We start from the raw sequence: 22,048 nt of genomic DNA, 5'->3' as shown, positions 1-22,048 counted from the left end.
ACTCTTCAAAATCGGCTTGCCTTAGACATTCTTTTAGCAAAGGATGGCGGCGTTTGTAAAATGCTTGGTACACGTCACTGTTGTACATATATACCAGACAGCAGTGGAAAAATTAGAACAATGCTTACAAATTTAACTAATGAAAGTACAGATTTGAAGGAATTGAAAGAACCAGGAGTCTGGGAGAAAGTTGGCAAAGGATTTGCTTCAATGGGAAATTGTCTCAGCAACGTTTGGAACGGATTGTTACTAAAAATAGTGAAGGGAATATTAATAATATTAATTTGTTTATTAGGCTCTTGGGGAATATGGAAAGCTATCAAAATATTGAAAATAAGGCACAAAAGAAAAAGAGAAGAAAAAGAACAAGCCAAAATGGTAGAAATATATAGAGAAAAATCTAAAGGGATTAAAAGAAAAAGGGAATTGACTGAAGTGCCAAATTACTATACAGAATTTTAATGGAATAAAATTTGTGGGTTGATTTGATGTGATGACATAATTAGTCATCAGAGGAGGGATTGATGACGCAGAAAAAGAGGGTCCAACATATATTCATACATATCATGTGATCAAAAGCATATTATGTAGTGTGATTTTAGTAAAGAAAATAATGTACGAGGGAAATTGTGCCCTCGGAGTAGTTCGCCATTGTTATAAACGAGCTTTATTAATCATGAAGAATTGAAAATTTAGTAATCCGTCATAATTACAAATGTATGCCATTATTTCTTATTTGAAACTGTTTTGCTTAGCTTAAATTTAGTGGAGGCTTTGGCCTAGTTGCCTGGTTTCAAATTCTAACTGCGTGGCTTTTTCCTTGAACTAATGAAACATATATTCTTGCTTGAAGTTGTATTTTTCCAGCAGAGATGACTAATACACTTATCTCCAAGGTTTCGTACTAGGCCGGTTTCATCCCCTTTGATACAAGGTCAGTCTCTGCAGGTGCGGACAATGAAGGTACAGATAGTAAAAATAATTGGCAAACCATGTTACAACTTGTGTTCCAAGGCTCCAAGGACAATGTATGCATAAATGAGCGCTAGTAAAAAGACAATTTTCATTGGACAATTTGAAGCCAACCTATGAACCCTCCAATGGAAGACCCTACAGAATTTGGAATGTTTCTTATTTAAGCCCACTGGACAAAGTGAAGTCAGCCATTTTTCCTTGATGCCAATTTGAAGCGAGATGCCAGACTCCATTTTGGACGACAGCCTGATGCCCGTCTCTCTATCCGAGAGAAAGAGACTTTAAGAATTCTCACCCTAGAGACTTTAACTTTGATTTGTCCCGTCTTGCCCATGAAGTCATTTTGTCCAATTCTCCTTGCCGCTGCAAGGGAGCTTGCCCTTAACTTTGTCCCTTTGAAACCTGCCCCATGCTGATCGAACCGGTACCTGAGGGACGAAGACTTTTCTTGAATGCTGATTGTATTTGGTAAATATGAAAGGATAATTGTATTATGCATTGTGGTTTTTTTTCCTTTTAGGTACCAACTGCTATTTGATAGGGCCCAAGCTAGAAGTTTTCCAAATTTGTGTTGGCCAAATTCGTTTTGCATGAAGCCCCACATGCCAATGCTAATTAGAGGTTAGTCGAGGTATTCATTCGATGCACCATGCTAATTTGAAATCTTGTTATGCTGACCAATGTATGAAATTAGTCAAATACAGTTACTCATATTAGTGATTTGCATTGCCATAACTGAATGTATCATAATTCAGATTTTGCATAGATTGCGTTTCTTCCGCCGCTATGGACAGCTAGTAATGTTCATATACATATATCATTTGGTTTTGAGACTTATATAGATCGTGCTAGCTTTGTTAATATAGGGAAATAAATTCATTAACTTTTAATAAACTGGTGTGGTTATTCATGACTGAAAGGTCATGGTGCGCCGAAATATCAACTGTTATTGATTTCCGATGTGTTATTTTGATCCATTAATTGAGTATTGAGTACTGATTACAACAGTTATTGATTATTGACCTAAGTGACCCGACTATTCCAGGATGAGGAGAGCCCGACTCGGCTAAAAGATTCACCGACCTCCAACGTGTCCAGGTACAAGTAATTTTTAAGGGCTGGATGCGTTATCAGTATCGCCCACCTTCTGATCTCCCAGACAGTGTTCCCTGAGTATCTCTGGGGAGCATAGGTCTTCCTGCTGGGGCTGGCGTTTCTTCAGCTGCTGGGAGAGGCTGGCGTGGTGGGGTGGGTTGTTCAGATGCCACACTCCCTGCCATAGAGGGCTCGGCCCACATGGGGAGTGAGGGCCAGAAGGTAGCGCCTTCCTGATCGCTCGGGATTCTGGTGTCCATGGAGTCATTCCTATCCGGGTTTGAGGAGGACGAGGCAGAAAATCATTTAAACTGAGATATATTTCTTGTGACGCTCTCGCCACTTCCCGTTGCAGTTACCATGGTCCCTTTGATGGTGGGCACAGTCCACATCTCAGCCTCAAAAGGTAGATGGAACTTCCCCCGGGTGGTGGTCTTTAACCAGGACGGTGTCCCCTATGCGGATAGGGACCTTACGGGCTCTCCGCCTCCTTGACACGTAATCATTACTGTGAGACCTTCGTATCATGGATTGATTTTGTGGACTGGGCTGAGTGGCCCAGAAAGGGTGATGGGGGATGGTGTCCGTCACGGCTCTCCCAAAACAGAGTTGGCTTTGGGTGACTCCGGTAGTGGTTAGGGTGTGACTCTATACTCTCAGAGAAAAATGTAGATAGCACTCTCAACATCCTGCGATTCCGCTATGGCAATGCGGGTCATTTTGTATAGTGTCTCCACAAATCTTTCCACCTCACCATTTGCCTGAGACCACCTGGGCATGATCAGACGGTGAGTGGTATTCCTGGATCTCAAAAAGTCAGCAGACTTGCGGCTGTTTGATGGGGCTGACATCGGTGGATAGCTGGGATTTACGCTGGGGGTAGAAAAAGGCCAGGGTGGTGTCGGCTGAAAGGACCTTCTTGGTGCTCTCGAATGTAAGTTCTTGCTCTTCGCCCCATACCCAATGATGATCTGCCTTGGTGAGGTCTCGCAACGGGCTGGTGAGGTCTGATAGGTTTCTTATGAAATGTCCACAGTACGTGACCATACCTAGAAAGCTCCTGACCCCAGATACAGAGGTGGGGGCCGGGGCTTCTAGGATGTCCCTCACCTTGGTCGGGTCGGAGCCAATCTCTTGCTCCGAGAATCGGTATCCCAAAAAACTGATGTCCCTTTAAAAAAAATTGCACCTATCATGGTGCAACGTTAGCCCATGTACCCGCAGCCTTGTGAAAATTGCACGTAGCCAAGCCATGTGGTCCTCCAGTGTAGTAGCGTGTACTAGGATATCATCACTCATGTTCAGAACCCCTGCAAGCCCCTGCAGGACCCCTTTTATTGTATGCTGGAATACGTTGGCGGCACTGGAGATGCTGAAGTTAAGACGTGCGTACCTCCAGAGGCCCATGTGCGTGGAAAAATGTGGTTATCGATCACGAGTCTGGGTGCCATACAATCTGGAGGTACTCTGCCCGGAGGTCCATTTTGGAGAATCATTTGGATCCTGAGAGTTCTCCTATGATGTTGTCGATCGTCGGGGTGAGATGCCTCTCCTGCTTGATCGCCTGATTCGGCAGGCGCATGTCCATGCAGATGCGGACCGCGTTGGACTATTTAGGCTTCTTCGCCGTGACTATCGGTGTGACCCAGGGAGTGGGCCCAATACGTTCCTGATGATCCCAGCCTGTTCTAAAAGTAGCAGCTCACCTTCTACCTTTGAGCGCAAGTGGAAAGCCGCTCGCCGGTGTGAGAGGGCAATGGGGGCCACCGAGTTGTCGATGTGCAGCTTGAGGGGTAGTCCTTTTAGGCAACCAATGCTGCTGGAGTGGGCGCCAGACTCGTTGGTGAGGTCTTCCAAACAGCTGGCATGGACACTGAAAGCGAAAGTGTACTAGGCCTAGGTTCTGGGCAGTCTAGCAACAGAGCAGGAGACCCGATCCTTCTTGCAACACATATTTTAGTTGCAAGCTTTGCACCTCCGTGCGCAAAGTCTGGCATGAAGACGTCCGCTATCTTTAGCTGCTAGGTGTTCCCAAAAGCATACACCAGCACCCTGGTAGGTTTGAGCGGTGGTGGTTTCAGTAGGCTGTGGTACATTTCAGCGGCCATGAGGTTAATTGAGGTTCCTGTATCAATTAGAGCTGGGATGGATTAACCCTGCATTGCCACCTGACATGTGGGCAGTCATCGGTTGTTGACCGCTCCTTTATCTTCTGCCCTCACCACACTTGCTGGTCATCATCCATGTCGCTTTCTGACAAGGTGGTGGGGAGGGCAGTTACGGCCTTGACGGTCTTCTTAGGAGTGGGCGTCACTTTGGGAGATGAACAGCACACTTTAGCAAAGAGATTGAGCTTGCCGCACGTGCTGCAGGTTTTTCGTCAGGCTGGGCAGCCTCCTGGGTGGGGTAGGATGCCACCACACCATCTGCAAAGTCTATCTTTTGGTTTTGCCCCGGTGCGCGCACCCTTTCCTTGGGACTCTCTGTGACCACTGCATTGACAGGTTCAGATTTCACCTGGACAGTCGTTGTTTGCTCCATGTGGGTGGCCCTTGCTCTTGACAGTTCTTGAGAGCGCCCTAGGGTGAGGATATCCCTCATTCTCATGTTGGGTTCATGCAGAATGCACTCGCGGAACTTCGAGGAGGTGCACCCTTGGATAAACTGGGCTCTGATTTAGTCTTCCTCATTTGGAAACATGTATGTACTGGCTAGCTCTCTGAGGCATGCATGAAAGCCGTCCACCTACTTGTCGGACTTCTGGTGCGCGTGGCGCAACAGGAAGCGCTCGTAGTCAGGGTTCGCATATGGTTCAAAATGCACAGAAATGGCATCCTTCAGCGTGGCGTACGTGTGGGGGGTTGCCTCGACCACTGATCTGGATACTTTGGCCCGTATTTATACTCCGTTTGCGCCGAATTAGCGTCGTTTTTTTCGACGCAAATTCGGCGCAAAACTAACGCCATATTTATACTTTGGCGTTAGACGCGTCTAGCGCCAAAGTATGGGCAAATAGCGTCATTTTTTGGCGTAAACGCCTTCCTTGCGTTAATGAGATGCAAGGAAGGCGTTCCCGTCTAAAAAAATGACGGCGACGCAAATGCGTCGTATTTATACTCCCGGACAAAAATCACTCCCGGGAGCGGGTGGACCAAAAAACCCCGCATTTGCGCCAGATTTTAGCGCCTGGGTCAGGGAAGGCGTTAAGGGACCTGTGGGCTCAAAATGAGCCCACAGCTGCCCTCCCATGCCCCCAGGGACCCCCCCTGCCACCCTTGGAAGGGTTTGGTGTCGTGTTCTGTGTAACTGTGGGTACATACCTGGAAAAAAGTTGACTCTGTGGTCGCTTTTGTCCTTCCTAGGCACCGTCATTTGGAACAATTGAGAAGATGGTGGAATCCTCCGGTGTACCGACCGCTGGTGGACCTGTTGACAATGGAGGAGCGACATTTAATCGTCACCTACAGGTTTGACCGTGCCACTATCCAGGAACTATGGGGCATATTTATACTCCGTTTGCGCCGAATTTGCGTCGTTTTTTTCGACGCAAATTCGGCGCAAAACTAACGCCATATTTATACTTTGGCGTTAGACGCGTCTAGCGCCAAAGTATGAGGAATGAGCGTCATTTTTTTGCGTGAACGCCTTCCTTGCGTTAATGAGATGCATGCGTTCCCGTCTAAAAAAATGACTGCGACGCAAATGCGTCGTATTTATACTCCCGGGCAAAAATCACGCCCGGGAGTTGGCGGGTCAAAAAACCCCGCATTTGCGCCACTATTTAACGCCTGGGTCAGGGTAGGCGTTAAGGGGCCTGTGGGCTCAAAATGAGCCCACAGGTGCCCTCCCCTGCCCCCAGGGACCCCCCCTGCCACCCCTGCCCACCCCAGGAGGACACCCAAGGATGGAGGGACCCACCCCAGGGACATTCAGGTAAGTTCAGGTAAGTATTATTTTTTATATTTGTAAATTTTTTTAGTGGCATAGGGGGGCCTTATTTGTGCCCCCCTACATGCCACTATGCCCAATGACCATGCCCAGGGGACATAAGTCCCCTGGGCATGGCCATTGGCCAAGGGGGCATGACTCCTGTCTTTACTAAGACAGGAGTCATTTAAATGGCGTCTGGGCGTCGAAAAAAATGGCGCAAATTGGGTTGAGGCGATTTTTTTGCCTCAACCTGACTTGCCCCATTTTAAGACGCCCTAACGCCATTTTCCCCCTACGCCGGCGCTGCCTGGTCTACGTGGTTTTTTTCCACACACACCAGGCAGCGCCGGTCTGCTAGCGCCGGCTAACGCCATTCCATAAATACGGCGCCCGCATGGCGCTTCAGAATGGCGTTAGACGGCGCTAAATTTTTTGACGCTAAACTGCGTTAGCGCAGTTTAGCGTCAAAAAGTATAAATATGGGCCTTTGTGTATGTCTGCCCCTCCCAGATGTAGGAGTAATGGTCACTTTTGTTCACCTTTTACTTCTAGAGCTACAAAGTAGGTTTTGAAGAGTTCGATCCAGGCTTTCCATCACGCAGCTTGTGTGGGAGGGGCCCCAGTGATTGTATAAGGTTCAAGAGCCGGGATGCCAGACATCTTAGAGAGATCAGCAGGCTGTCGTTGACTGCACAGTAATGTCTGGTGTTGGGTGTCTTTGGGGGAGTCTCCTTGACTGGGTGAGGTTGCCAGTGGAGTGGTTAGTCCTTTCCCTCACAACTGATGGTGTCTGACTGCCTGCCTTATGTGAGCCCTGGTGTTGCTTATAGCTTGGGGCCAGTGGGCACCGGATTGTAGGTCAGGGGTTTTTCTGTGGATGTGTCCCCCTCTCTCACACTTATAATTGGGGTCCCAGCAGGCTGCGTGAGGAATATGAAGCAGGCACCATACCTTCTGGGCACTCTGGGTGCCGGAGCACGTGTTGGGCGGCAGCGGTAACTATCCCGGCAGCTGAGGCTTGCATTGCCTGGGAACGTCGTGTGAGCCACTTTGGAGGCCGGCTTTGAGAGGCCGGCGGGCAGGGCAGCATGGGGCCAAGAGACCCGCCATGCTGGCAAATTGCACTCGTGAGCATCCCCGGGCAGCGTCAGTGTGTCTGGAGGTTGGCTGTGCTGGCAGAGCGGCGTTCGAGTGTGTGCAGGTGGCCACAGTGTGGCTTGTGCCTCTGGCAGTGTTTTCAGCTGGAGGCTCGATTATGGGCCACGCAGCGATGCCACTGGAGACTTTTGTACGAGGTTCGGAGCGGCCCATCCTTGTCGCCAATGTGGTGTGAGCCCCCTCCAAGAATGGCACCAGAGCCAGGAGTTCGGTGTAACGTTCCACTTTATTAACATTCTACAGCTCTGCCAATAACTGACTCTTCCAGCTGTTCCTTCCTGTATTTAACCCCTTTGCTCTACATAACCCGGACACGACCACTGCTCCTCGCAGAGGAGGGATGTATTCACTTTGGCCCCTTACAAAACAGTAACAATGAGTTTGTCTGAGTACAGGCAGATACTACACTTGCCACCCTCACACCCAGTCAACAGAGAAACATTATCACTCACTCTACTGACCACATACCTTCAAAAATTAAACAAGACTTTGGTGGACTGTGAAACCCATTTAGGAAAGTCACCCTTAGCCTTCCGAAAAGCACCACAATTCCATACGCATGACAGGTTGATTGTGTGTGCCGTATAAATGGTGAATAAAAAAACAAAAAACTCACCAGGAACAGTGTGGCCCATGAAATAACGAACTACCTTTCTTATGGCCAAATAGAGACAGTTCCTTTATTTACCTGTACACTGAACTATTTTATTCAGAATTTTTGGTCAGCATCCTATAACCGTACATTGGCATTATGTACATATTTGGCACTGCTAACATTTGTATGGTTGCCTTTTATCACTGGGTTTTAGTTCAGATTACTTCTGAAGCAAGCAGTACAAAAATGTGTGCTGTGGTGTATTTTGTTGCTGTGGCTGTACTATTTCATATTTTACTACACTTGTTAGCACTACCATTGCAGTACTATTTAAATACGGGCTACTGCCACACCCTTTAAATGCATCAACAAAATTACCACATTTGAGTATTCGTCACAAAAATAGAAGTCAACCCATCCAAGTTATTCTTTGCTTCCTTTGACACAACACAGTTGGAGCAATTATGGGTGCCCCGCTTTTTGTCCAGGAATGGCCACCACCGCAATTATTGATAAGTTGGGAGGACCAAACCCGCAAAGGAAAGGCGCGCCAACTGGCCGGCATGCTTTAAACCAGCCAATCAGGCCTGGGGGCAACAGTCCTCACAGCGCTTAAAAGGGGTGCAGGAAGGCATGCCAAAAAACAAGCGATCACCAGCACTGACCCACCCATCAACACCACAGGAGCGGACGTCGGAGTATCAGGATTGGGGCTAGGCGTGGGGGCCTAGAAAAACAAAGCCAGACAGATAGCACATGATTCTAAAGAGTAAGAGCTGTTCAGGTAGTGTCCTTGGGATGCCACATGGCAGGGATACGAAGGAACACACAAAGGGCTACATGGGTTAGCAGCAGAGGACACAGCGCCTGCAGCCCTGGTAGGGCCAGGGGGCCACCCACTGTGATTCAGTAGGAAGGGAAGACTAGCCGCATAAATGCTGACTAGGGGCCCTCATGAGAAAAGGCTGTGCAGGAAATCTGGTGACCAATAAAGTAACAGGTGAACCCCAGAGTAACCTGAAGGACACAGAAACCTTATATTGTGCATTGAAATTGATGCCCAGAATTGCATGCTTATGTTTTGTGAAGTACAATTTAATCAACTGCGGCCGTTTTTATCCCAGTAATGTCTCCCCCTGTTTGTGTCACAAGACGGAGGGGGGAGCCAGGGATGCCCAGGACCGACTGGGAGGGGAAGATGGTCTCTCGTTATGTAAATCACTGCTTCCAAGATGATTCCTCCATGGTTTCCTCCATTTTTACCCGAAGTCTTTGCCTATTTTTAGCAGGCGAAGCCTCTATGTGAAGTTGTGGTGTTCCCGCACTTGTAATCTCAAAAAGACTAGAAAGCCTATTACCAGCCTTACTGTTATAACTGCATCACACATAAAGAAGCCCCATAAGTATTTCATGGTCTTTCCAGTGCAAGGGATTCTTCTTGTGTTGTTGTGTGTTTCGTCTCAAGAACATTACTTATCACTTCTTTTTGTTCTGGCTTTCTTGATCATTTAACATTACCCTCTGCATCACACATCCAAACATTTTAACATTCTGAGCTACGTACCATTGCAGGGAGCCAGCTTACAAACCCTGACAGATTCAGGTATTTCTCCGTCACATTGGTCACCCGTCCTGCACAGGACCTGCCTCACTTCCGTCCCCTCTCCACAAGTTACAGAGCACTGTCGAAACATGAAAACATTAGCTTGAGATGACATTGATCCTTCAAAAGTTTACATCATGCACAATGCAACTGTGCAGGCTCCTTCCAAAGACTGACAGGTCAGCAATTTTAATATTTAAGAATTCAACATTGTTATAAAGTTTGTTTTACTTACAATTTCTAAATCTTATCTCTACCATGGTAAAAATCCAGTGCTTAAAAACTTTGAATGCAGCTCAAACAGCAGCGTGCACCACACATCACTTCCTGGTCTTTGTGTGCGACTTGGGCCACGTGCAAATTGATTTAAATGTATTAGCGTCTGTCCAGAGCATGCTGTGAATGAGGTACTATTTCTTTCAGAGATGCACCTAGATCCAATCTTTGGGGTCGGGGGGATGTTTAGTACTAAACAGTTTTGTAAATATGGCACATTAAAGCCAGATCTTTTGTCTTCACCAATGCATTCCCCTGAGACACTGAGCATGGTCTCTTATCTAGCTGTGCATGGGTTCAGCACTATGTATGCAGGGACTTGGCTGCATCTGTGCTAAAGCTCATCTCTAACTGCAGAGGAGTGAATTCAGCTCTACAAGATGATTGGGTCTGTTTGTGGCTGCAATCCACCCTCTGTATGCACAAGAACCTACTTTTCTCTGTGTAATTTAGTTCTTCTATGTGTTCAGCCTGTCTCCAGAAGAACAACCTTCTTCATCTCCCAAATATAACAGGCACCAAAATGAGCTTCTTGATACCAAACAGACTTCACTCTTACAAATGGTGATTTTATTTTAATTGACTGGGCAACAAGAGTTTGGACACATGGTGTTGATTCCTACCTTGTCTTCTTAACCCCTCTCAATGGTACACCTTCTTCCTTTCCTGAGTGAGCTTTTTGTGAACGTCTTCTTGATGTTCATTGCTTTTATGTCATTTTGGTATGTCCCTTTGGTATACATTTGTAGTGAGGAAATTTAGAAAGAGCAGGGAAGATCGGACTGAGGCAAGGAGACAATGTTAAATATGAAATGAGACAAAGGTGAAATGTATGGGGTGGAAAGGGGCAAGTTGAGAAAAATGAAAAGGGAGGATGACAAGGAACCGGAGAGAAGGCAGCAGCATGGGGAGAGAGTGACAAAAGGGACGTAGGGCAGGGTGAACAGTGCTGAGGTCCAGGTGACTACCTATAGGCAATGTAAGAGAAGTTAAACTACACTGCAGCACATGCGAAGGAGCGTGGGCCGGAGCAGACACGCAAAGTTGAACATATAATTTGTACTCTTGTCTCTCAGCACCAAGTTTGAGCTTTAAAATAGGTGGACTATGAAAAAAGGGAGTCAGATGGACCATGTCTCAGAAGTAGGTGTGTTAACCCATGGGACTACACTTACCAGTTTGGATCCTTTGAATTGTAAATGCGCCTTGGATTTAGAACAAGCACTGCTCTCCCGTTGGATCAATGTTTTCCAGCCACCAACTAATGCTTGCAGAGCTGGTAAGGATGTTAAAGAAGTAGGACACACAAGGACAGAGCAGTCTGGAGAACACCATGCTTCTGTGGCAGAAAGCTTTGGTGAGAGAGTTGTGCCCATTGCTGTTTATCCACACTATCATTCTGATCTGCCTCTTTAGCCTTTTATATGTCTGTCAGTCAAACTAAAAAGGGCAATTGGCACACAAGGACCTTCTGGGAAGTGAACTGTGAGATGTCTGAGAGGTGTAGTTCAATTATGATCCTCTAATACAGGCACAATCCATTTTATTTAGCAAACATACTGCACATGCCTCAGGTAGCACAATATATCTGCTAAAATGGAGCTGTCAGGGCGCACACTAGGGCATCCCTGAAGCAAATTAAAAGCCACAAAGTGCAACAGGTGCAGGATCCCCAGTACTCTTCCAGCTGCGTATAGGCTTGTGCTTCTAGTCCTATCAACAGAGCCACTGAAAATATACAATTGTGCAGCTGCTGCCGTTTATCCGTATAATTATGGTTTTGCTGCATTTGCCACATAATCCATCCTCTGCTGCATAATCACCAGATTTTAACAAATAAAACAGTTTCTAGCTCAAACAGTTACTAAAAATGCAGCAACATGTGTTGCTGCATAGCGGAAGGCCCTTTGCAAAGTTTGATTGGTAACCTTTCTGCTGCTTAATGCAACATGTAGGTATTAAAGTGTTACCAATGATGTGCAACATATCCCTAAAAAGTGTTAACAAGTGTAAAAGTGACAAGGTAATGAAATGATACAGTCACAAAATGTGCTGCATTACGCTACATAATTTGCCTTGTCTTGCTGCATAATTTAGTCAACCTTGCTGCATAATTTGGCCCTCCCCTCCCCTGACACATAATTCCAGTGGCCATGCTGCTCCAGAAGCTGAGAGAGGCATAGAGGTAAGTCTTTCCTTTTTTATCTGGCTCCTCGTTGGTAATCATGGATTGGTGGTTCCTATGTTCAGCACCAGATTCCTACTTTGCTGCTGCCATAGAGCCTCCGGGTTGCCAGCTAAGCCAGGTGAGTAAAGCAAAAAATGTTTTTATCTATGCGCTTGTGTAGGTGTTTGTGAGTGTGTTTGTGACTGATTGAGAGTGAATGGTATTTAGTGAAAAGTATGGGTGTTTGAAAGTGTCAATGAGAGTGAAAGTGAGAATCAGAGTATGGGAGTGTGCAGGAATAAGTCAAAGGGAGTATAAGGGAGTGAGTGAAGGAGTATGAGTGTGTTAGAACATGTTATTGATTGGAGGTTGTGAGAAGGAATGAAAGTAATCATGGGCTTCGCTGTCAATGGAGCAGCAGGTGCAGTTGTTCCAGGGCCCAGAGTAAGTGAGTGTGTGTGTGTTTCCAAGCGAGATTGAGAAGCAATGAGTATGAGTATTGTGAGAGTAAATGTGAGTGGAAGTGAGCATGAGTGAGAATGAGCAAGTGGGAGAACGTGAGTTAGAGTTAGTGAGGCGAAAGAGACTAAAGCCCAGATTATCAAAACTTTTACATAATGCATTGCAACACCCAAACTTGCTGGGCTGCTTGAGAGTAAGAAACACAATATCTACAAACCTGTGGCACTATCATGCTCTCTCCCTAGCGCTGGCACACAATTAGGCTGCCGAGTGCCCCCCACACACACCTTTGCGCCATAGTGCACAGGTGTCTGCAAGAGTCTAGCATAGGTTTTGTACTGGAATGGTGGCCTTCCAGTACAAAATACCATCCTTTGACTAACTTTAAAACTTTTCCTACTTTAGATTTGTGCTGTGCAGTCCAGTACACATGCAAAGTGGGAAAAGTTAGAAGAAATAAAAGCGTTTCTCCATTTAATGCCTGCTTTCAAGAGGCATTTGTTTTTTGACCCAAAACACTGTCTGCTACTGTTAATAGAAAAGGTTTTAGGGCAAAAACCCTGGGTGGTTGCAAAGGAACACCACTGTACTACCCATGGAATGACCCTTTGATGCAGAGTAACACAAAGCAGGGTGTTGCACTGCTTCGAGTCACTTTCAGGCAACTTTCTAGTGCAATACAGGTTTTGCACTGGAAAGTAAATTAAAAAAAACATTTTGCACAGGTTTGAGTCACGTTTGTGATACAAATCCAGTACAAAATAGTTGTCAGTATAGGTCTAAATGTGAGAGGCAATGAGTATGAGAGAGGCAATTTTTTTTTGAATGGAGTAAACTCCTGGGTGGAGCCCGGCCACTTTTAAAGATCACCATCAACCCCTGACACCAATTCTAACTGATGAGATGTGGCCTAATGGCCTGAGTTGCCGACTTTGGACCAGAGAACAAGGCTTTAATCTCCTTGTCAGCTCAAAATCCTGTGATCCTGGGCAAATCACTTAATCTCCCCTTGTCTAAAAGAAATGTCATTTTATGTAATGTAATTTGGTGCTCATGTAATGCACCCTAATTACTTTTGTCCAGGCATTCTCTATATAAAACTACTTAAATAAAAAATGACAGGCAGCCAGGAACATTTTACCCAGAGGTTTGGGATGTCCATCCACTGGTTATCTCTGCTATGCATTCACCCCAACCCTATTTCACCAAGATCATTTTGCATGAAGTAGCCTTTCAAACCTGTCCCAGGCCTGCTAGCGCAGGGCCTGCATGCATGGTTTTCTGCCACAGGGACCTGGCATCTAAATGTACTTGCCAGACCCAGAACTCCTCTTTTACTACATGTAAGTCACCCCTAAGGTAGACCCTAGCTAGCCCTATGGGCAGGGTGCTGTGTATTTAGAAGGCAGGACATGTGCCTGGTTACGTGGCCTGTCCTGGTAGTGACAAACAGCCTATTTGGTTTCTCACTGCAGTGAGTGCTACCTTCTCATAGGATTGCATTGAAAATGCCCTGCCTTATGTCTAGGGGGTATTGTCTAATTTATGAGGGGTAGGGTAGGCATGCTTGGTATGGTTGTAATGGTGTTGAGAAATGCTGCTTACCGGTGTAAGTGGATTTGTTATTACTATTACAGAAATGCCACTTCTAGAAAATGAGCATTTCTCTGTGCTTATGACTCTGGTGTTTTGCAGCTTGACTCCAATCCACGTCTGGGCAGAGTGACAGTTGGGCTTTGTGCTTTCTTTTCAGACAGCCTGTACACAGGGAGGGTGGAGGTGTCACAGAGGTGCATCTGCATACTGAATAGTCTTCCTGAGCTGAGAGAAGGGAGAGGCGGGCCACACTGCATTTGTAAAAACTGTGCCCTGGCCTAACACAAAAGGGTTGTTTACCCCCAACTGATGTTTGGAGCCTGTGCTGAAGGAGAGAGGGGACACTCCCAGAACCAGTTGTAGCTGGTTGAAATCCCCTCTCCTCTCCATTGGAAATGCTTGACAAAACTGAGTATAAGTACAGGGGATTTTTCCCCACAATTTAGGCATTGTTGGGACAAGGAACTTACTTGGAACTGGACATGGGAAGTTGCTGAATAGGACTTACCAGGACCCACCTTGGACTGCTGCTGCTGTGCTGACCTGTGACCTGCTGGGTCTCTCGAAGGATCTGCCACCACCTGCATCCCTTGTGCTGGCCTGTTGCTGGGGGCCGTAGCCCTGTGCTCCCCCTCCTACTGTCTCCAGGGGCAGGGTGCCGTGGCCCCTAACCCCTGTAACATTACAAGCATGAGGAGTGCTTTATTTTCCTGTTCTGCATAGCGCTGAGTGCAGCACGGTGTTTGTGAGCCTGCCAAGAAGTTCACAGCTGCGACCTGGGCTCTGGTCAGCTGCCCAGCGCTTGGAAGCGCTCATCAGGGCTTGGCATTCACTACCACGGCCCAGGTGGATCTAGCACGTCTAAGCGTGCTTCGGATTGTGCCCCCAGGGGACTGGAGCACTCCAAGAAGTGCCTTGTTACCCCCCCTTTTGGCCTGTTTGTGAGTATATGTCAGGGTGTTTTCACTGTCTCACTGGGATCCTGCTAGCCAGGGCCCAGTGCTCATAGTGAAAACCCTATGTTGTAAGTGTGGTTGTTATGTGTCACTGGGATCCTGCTAGCCAGGACCCCAGTGCTCATAAGTTTGTGGCCTATATATATGCGTTCCCTGTGTGATGCCTAACTGTCTCACTGAGGCTCTGCTAACCAGAACCTCAGTGGTTATGCTCTTTCTGCTTTCCAAATTGTCACTAACAGGCTAGTGACCAATTTCACCAATTCACATTGGCATACTGGTACACCCATATAATTCCCTAGTATATGGTACTGAGGTACCCAGGGTATTGGGGTTCCAGGAGATCCCTATGAGCTGCAGCATTTCTTTTGCCACCCATTGGGAGATCTGACAATTCTTACACAGGCCTGCCAGTGCAGCCTGAGTGAAATAACGTCCATGTTATTTCACAGCCATTTACCACTGCACTTAAGTAACTTATAAGTCACCTATATGTCTAACCTTCACCTGGAGAAGGTTGGGTGCAAAGTTACTTAGTGTGTGGGCACCCTGGCACTAGCCAAGGTGCCCCCACATCGTTCAGGGCAAATTTCCCGGACTTTGTGAGTGCGGGGACACCATTACATGCGTGCACTACACATAGGTCACTACCTATATATAGCGTCACAATGGTAACTCCGAACATGGCCATGTAACATGTCTAAGATCATGGAATTGTCACCCCAATACCATTCTGGTATTGGAGGGACAATTCCATAATCCCCGGGTCTCTAGCACAGAACCCGGGTACTGCCAAACTGCCTTTCCGGGGTTTTCACTGCAGCTGCTGCTGCTGCCAACCCCTCAGACAGGTTTCTGCCCTCCTGGGATCCAGGCAGGCCTGGCCCAGGAAGGCAGAACAAAGGACTTCCTCTGAGAGAGGGTGTTACACCCTCTCCCTTTGGAAATAGGTGTCAGGGCTGGGAAGGAGTAGACTCCCCCAGCCTCTGGAAATGCTTTGATGGGCACAGATGGTGCCCATCTCTGCATAAGCCAGTCTACACCGGTTCAGGGATCCCCCAGCCCTGCTCTGGCGCGAAACTGGACAAAGGAAAGGGGAGTGAGCACTCCCCTGACCTGCACCTCCCAGGGGAGGTGCCCAGAGCTCCTCCAGTGTGTCCCAGACCTCTGCCATCTTGGATTCAGAGGTGTGCTGGCACACTGGACTGCTCTGAGTGGCCAGGACCAGCAGGTGACGTCAGAGACTCCTTCTGATAGGCTCTTACCTCTCTTAGTAGCCAATCCTTCTTCCTAGGTAGCCAAACCTCTTTTTCTGGCTATTTAGGGTCTCTGCTTTGGGGAATTCTTCAGATAACGAATGCAAGAGCTCACCAGAGTTCCTCTGCATCTCCCTCTTCACCTTCTGCCAAAGGATCGACCGCTGACTGCTCAGGACGCCTGCAAAACCGCAACAAAGTAGCAAAGACAACTACTGCAACCTTGTATCGCTTCATCCTGCCGGCTTTCTCGACTGTTTCCTGGTGGTGCATGCTCTGGGGGTAGCCTGCCTCCTTTAAGCACCAGGAGCTCTGAAGAAATCCCCCGTGGGTCGACGGAATCTTCCCTCTGCAACTGCAGGCAACAAAAGACTGAATCACCGGTCCTCTGGGTCCCCTCTCAGCATGACGAGCGTGGTCCCTGGAACTCAGCAACTCTGTTCAAGTGACTCCCACAGTCCAGTGACTCTTCAGTCCAAGTTTGGTGGAGGTAAGTCCTTGCCTCCCCATGCTAGACTGCATTGCTGGGTACTGCGTGATTTGCAGCTGCTCCGGCTCCTGTGCACTCTTCCAGGATTTCCTTCGTGCACAGCCAAGCCTGGGTCCCCGACACTCTAACCTGCAGTGCACAACCTTCTGATTTGTCCTCTGGCGTCGTGGGACTCCCTTTTCTGACTTTGCGTGGACTCCGGTTCACTCATCTTCCAAGTGCTTGTTCCGGTACTTCTGCGGGTGCTGCCTGCTTCTGTGAGGGCTCCCTGACTTGCTGGGCTCCCCCTCTGTCTCCTCATCCAAGTGGCAACATCCTGGTCCCTCCTGGGCCACAGCAGCATCCAAAAACCGTAGCAAGGCTTGTTTGCAGTCTTTCTGCGTGGGAACACCTCTGCAAGCTTCTTCACGATGTGGGACATCCATCCTCCAAAGGGGAAGTTCCTAGTCCTCTTCGTTCTTGCAAAACACCAAGCTTCTTCCACCCGGTGGCAGCTTCCTTGCACCCTCAGCTGGCATTTCCTGGGCTCCTGCCCACTCTCGACACTGTCACAACTCTTGGACTTGGTCCCCTCATCTTACAGGTACTCAGGTCCGGAAATCCACTGTTGTTGCATTGCTGGTGTTTGTTTTCCTTGCAGAATCCCCCTATCACAACTTCTGTGCTCTCGGGGGGTTGTAGGTGCACTTTACACCTACCTTACAGGGTCTTGGGGTGGGCTATTTTTCTAACCCTCACTGTTTTCTTACAGTCCCAGTGACCCTCTACAAGCTCACATAGGTTTGGGGTCCATTCATGGTTCCCATTCCACTTTTGGAGTATATGGTTTGTGTTGCCCCTATACCTATGTGCTCCTACTGCAATCTATTGTAACTTTACACTGCTTGCATTACTTCCTTTTGCTATTACTGCATATTTTTGGTATTGTGTACATATATCTTGGGTATATAACTTATCCTCATACTGAGGGTACTCACTGAGATACTTTTGGCATATTGTCATAAAAATAAAGTACCTTTATTTTTAGTATATCTGTGTATTGTGTTTTCTTATGATATTGTGCATATGACACCAGTGGTATAGTAGGAGCTTTACATGTCTCCTAGTTCAGCCTAAGCTGCTTTGCCATAGCTACCTTCTATCAGCCTAAGCTGCTAGAAACACCTCTTCTACACTAATAAGGGATAACTGGACCTTGCACAAGGTGCAAGTACCTCTGGTTCCCACTACAAGCCAGGCCAGCCTCCTACACCGACCTAAGAACCAGAGGGGGAGCGTACTGTCCCCCTCCTTCAGGATAAACATGTGGCCCCCTTTTGTGCGCGTAGGAGCGCCTGGTGCCCCCCGTTTGACCTTACTCGCACAAGGAGTGCCTTTTTTACCATAATGCAGGTACTTGTTGGGACATATTTGTTCTTAGGTCTGATGGGGACCGTATAGAGTGAAATGTTGACTTGCTGAATTATGATGTGCTACATGTATGTGATGATGTTCCTCTTATGAACATGACATGCTAATATGTGTTTACTACTTGCCAGGTGTTTCTATATTGTTCTTGATATGGGCATTTAAGATTCTTTTATGACAAGTCCATTTCTTTCTTTACTGTGATTCCTGACTACTGCTTATGTGGTAGAATGCTGAGTACCTATGTTTTCTACTTTGACTACTGCTTATTACTGCAGAGCATTAGCAACCTGTGTAACGTTCTGACAACTGCTAAGGTAGCAGGATATAACTGACATGTAATGTTTGGTCTAATTATGTTTTGTGCAATACAGTTTATTTTTACATAACTTGGTGTTCTGATTGTTTGTGGTGTTTTTATTGTGTCATGTCTGTTGTGTGTGTTGCGCAAACGCTTTACACATTACCTCCGGGTTAGCCCTGACTGCTTGTGCCAAGCTACCAAGGGGGTGAGCAGGGGTTATCTTGGACGTGTAACTCCCTTGCCCTGACTAGAGCAGGTGGGTTCTGCCTGGCTTAAGTGCATACCCTAGCCAACCAGAAACCCTGTTTCTAACAATGTTCCTATGTTTTAGTCAGTACTTGGCACTTAAATAACCAAAACCACAAATTCCACCCATCCCCCCTTGCTATTAACAGAAAAGTCTGGACTGCTGGATGGTCACTGCATTTAATGACCTAAACAACTTATTTTTCCCTTTTTAGCATTTATTTAGTGCTTATTACCCCTCACATGAGTAGTAAGCACTATATAAATGCAATCGCAAATAAAGACAATTTAGGATTCCTGCCTTGTTTTCTTGGAGCACACAGGAAGATGGCAGAGATTGCCTTTAATGTGCAGGTGAAGTCTTACATATCAGTGTTAATGGGCAAGCATTGTCCCTTTTTAAAACAAAGGGTGATCAGTAAAAGCACACTGCCTTCCACAATTAGAACCCCCACTGTAGGGTTTTGTATTGGATGCATTGAATTGCCTGTGACCCCCCCCCCCCATCACCTCATTTAAGCTGCCTGTCAGAGAAAAGAAAATGTGTATTCTCATGCTCTCTTTTACAGCCATACTTCACCCAGGCTTTTCCAGGGAAAGACACCCACGCAATTTCAGCCCAGGCTATGAAACATAGACTCAAGGCTGGTTCCCTAGTTCTGAAGTCACCATCTCTGTAGCACAACATCCTCCTTCCCCCTCTCACTCATTCCTCTATTCAGGTTGGGCTTCATCACTCCTGGCTGCATGACTTCGGGCCTGATTACAACTTTGGAGGAGGTGTTAATCCGTCCAAAATGTGACGGATATACCACCAGCCGTATTACGAGTTCCATAGGATATAATGGACTCGTAATACGGCTGGTGGTATATCCGTCCCATTTGGGACGGATTAACACCTTCCTCCAAAGTTGTAATCAGGCCCTTTATTCCTTGTTATCCTCGTCACCAATACAGGCATCACAGTTGCTTTCTGCACACATCCGGCTTCCTTCACACTGCTACCAGGTTTCCCTGGAAACCACCTGGTTGGTCTTTGAGTTTATAAGACCCGGCACCCTTCACACAAATCCATTTCTGGGAACCTACGAGAGTCCTCTCGTCCCTGAACTGCACATATCACGTCACCTGCTAGTGGCAATGCCTGCCTACTACAAGTGGTGTTATAAAAGAATACAAAGGCAGCAACCTGCAAGGAAAGTACAAGCCTGGGCAAAGATATAGAAAGGAGCATAGAATGGCATGTACTACCAATTCCCCTTGCTCTCATACAACCTGTCTCTTTACTGCTCCTTCAAAGACACCTACAAGTCCTATTTTTGGATGTTTTATATAGCGCCAGAAGTAGTCAAACTGTGTGATTAAAACTTTATCAGATTGTAGTGGGATTGTCATTAAAAGTAGAACAACTCTTCTAAGAAGTTCTGGTGCTGCAGCATTAGAGCATAGAATAAACTAGTGTATTGTGGCATTTATACTACATTTACCATGTTGTAATGTGCTGCTGCTATGTCGTAACCAGGTGTAGGAGGCTGCACTGGTTCGTAGTGGGTACCTTGGGTACTTACACCTTACTCCAGGTCCAGTTATCCCTTGTTAGTGAATGTAGTGGTGTCCTAGCAGCTTAGGCTGATAGAGGTAGCTATAGCAGAGCAGCTTAGGCTGAACTAGGAGACGTGCAAAGCTCATGCAATGCCACTTATAGTTACACAGTACTTATACACAAGCAAAGACAATACTTAGGGCCTGATCACAACTTTGGAGGAGGGTGTTAATCCGTCCCAAATGTGACGGATATACCACCGCCGTGTTACAAGTCCATTATATCCTATGGAACTCATAATACAGTGGGCAGGATATCCGTCACATTTGGGACAGATTAACACCCTCCTCCAAAGTTGTAATCAGGCCCTAAGTGTTACCAAAAATAAAGGTATTTATTTGGGTGACACAGTACCAAAAATATCTTAGAGACAATACTCCTTCTGGAGCTAAGTATTATACACAATATATACACTAGACACCAAAATTAGACAAGTAAATAGTCATAGAACAATGCAAACAGTAGGAACTCCTATAGAATTCAATGAGAGAAAATAGGTCTAGGGGCAACACAAACCATATACTAAAAAAGTGGAATGTGAATCACAAATTCCCCCCTAGACAAGTGTAGTATGTGCAGAATCGCTGGGAGAGTAAGAATAAAGTAAAGGTAAGTAAATTACCCCACCCCAGAGCCCAGAAAAGCAGGAGTAAAGTACAGCAAGTTTCCTTAGGACACACTACACCTCGTTTTTAGGATTTAGCAGCAGCCAACCAAGTCTGCAAAGAACAACTGCTGGATTATTGGACCTGAAGACCTGCAAAGGAAGGAGACCAAGTCCAGAAGTCGTAAGAAGTCCCAGGAAGGACAGGAGCCCCTGCCAACCCAGAAGAGGGTGCAAAAAAAAGAGTCCCCGGTTAGTTGAAGACTACCGAAATGCACTCTAGGGACATGCTAGCAGGTTCCTGCATGATGCAAAAGATGTCCCACAGTGTGAAGATCGTTGCAGATGAGATTTCAATGCGCCAACAAGCCTTGGCTACGGCAAAAGTGTGTTTTTCATCAAAATGGCACTGGATGGATCCAGGAGAGACCTGGGGGGCTCAACTCTGTGTGAGGAGGAAGAGGGGGCTCTCAGCACTTTAGAGAGCCCTCAGGATGCCAGCCAGCACCCCAAGCCACAGGATCTGGGTTCAAAGGAGGTGTAAAACACGGTTGATGCAGCACAGCAAAAGAAGGTCCCACGCCATCCGGAGAACAACTCAGCGAGTTGAGCGTCGCAGGGTGGAGTGCTGGGGACATGGGCCAGGCTGTGCACAAAGGAATTTTGCAAAGAGTGCATAGAGGCCTCAGGAGGCGAAGAAGACACAAGACAAAGGGGTACCCTCGTTCTCAGGGAAGGCATGGTCTTACCTCCTCCAAATTGCGTCAGCAGGACCTCAGGACAGTCTATGTTGATGATGTCCAGCCTTTGTGTCCTTAGGAGCACACTCGTCGCCGAGAGAGGAGTCCCAGGGTATCAGTCGTCACCTTGGAAGGTGCCTGCTTGGAGCAGGGGAGTGATTTCATCAGTCCACAGGAGATTACATCGGTTCTTCTGGTGCAGGATGAAGACAGGGAGTCCCTAGAGCGTGCACACCGTGGAAACTGTTGCAGTTGCTGACTTGGAGCTGAGGCTGCTGAAGAAAAGTGTCTCTTGTAGACACTTTGTTGCAGTTACAGCATTTCTTGGAGCAGACTGAGGTTGATCTGAGGTCAGAAGAGTCTGAAGTTGTTGCAGAGGATTCCTGAAGGAAACTTGCAAGCAGAATCTGAAGAGAACCCACAGGAGAGACCCTAAATAGCCCTGAGAGGGGGATTTGCTACCTTATCAGGTATGTTCCTATCAGGAGGGGTCTCTGAGGTCACCTGCTGGCACTGACCACTCAGAGCCCTCCAGAGTGCCCCCACACCTTGCAAAGCAAGATGGCTGAAGTCTGGGACACACTG

General features: G+C 47.1%; 1 protein-coding gene across 1 annotated transcript in view; it reads right to left on the bottom strand.

The window, feature by feature from the left end:
• ADAMTS3 (ADAM metallopeptidase with thrombospondin type 1 motif 3) overlaps positions 1-22,048 on the bottom strand; it is a 652,903-nt gene that overhangs the window by 54,404 nt on the left and 576,451 nt on the right. Inside the window, exon 21 of the mRNA XM_069230315.1 lies at positions 9,318-9,435. Within this exon, the coding sequence (XP_069086416.1) occupies positions 9,318-9,435 (118 nt within the window). The remainder of the gene's footprint in view (positions 1-9,317; positions 9,436-22,048) is intronic.

This window comes from Pleurodeles waltl, chromosome 1_1 (assembly GCF_031143425.1).
Source record: "Pleurodeles waltl isolate 20211129_DDA chromosome 1_1, aPleWal1.hap1.20221129, whole genome shotgun sequence".
Classification (NCBI taxonomy): domain Eukaryota; kingdom Metazoa; phylum Chordata; class Amphibia; order Caudata; family Salamandridae; genus Pleurodeles; species Pleurodeles waltl.
The sequence above is the reverse complement of the archived record's forward strand: the minus strand, read 5'-3'. Positions and strand labels throughout refer to the sequence as shown.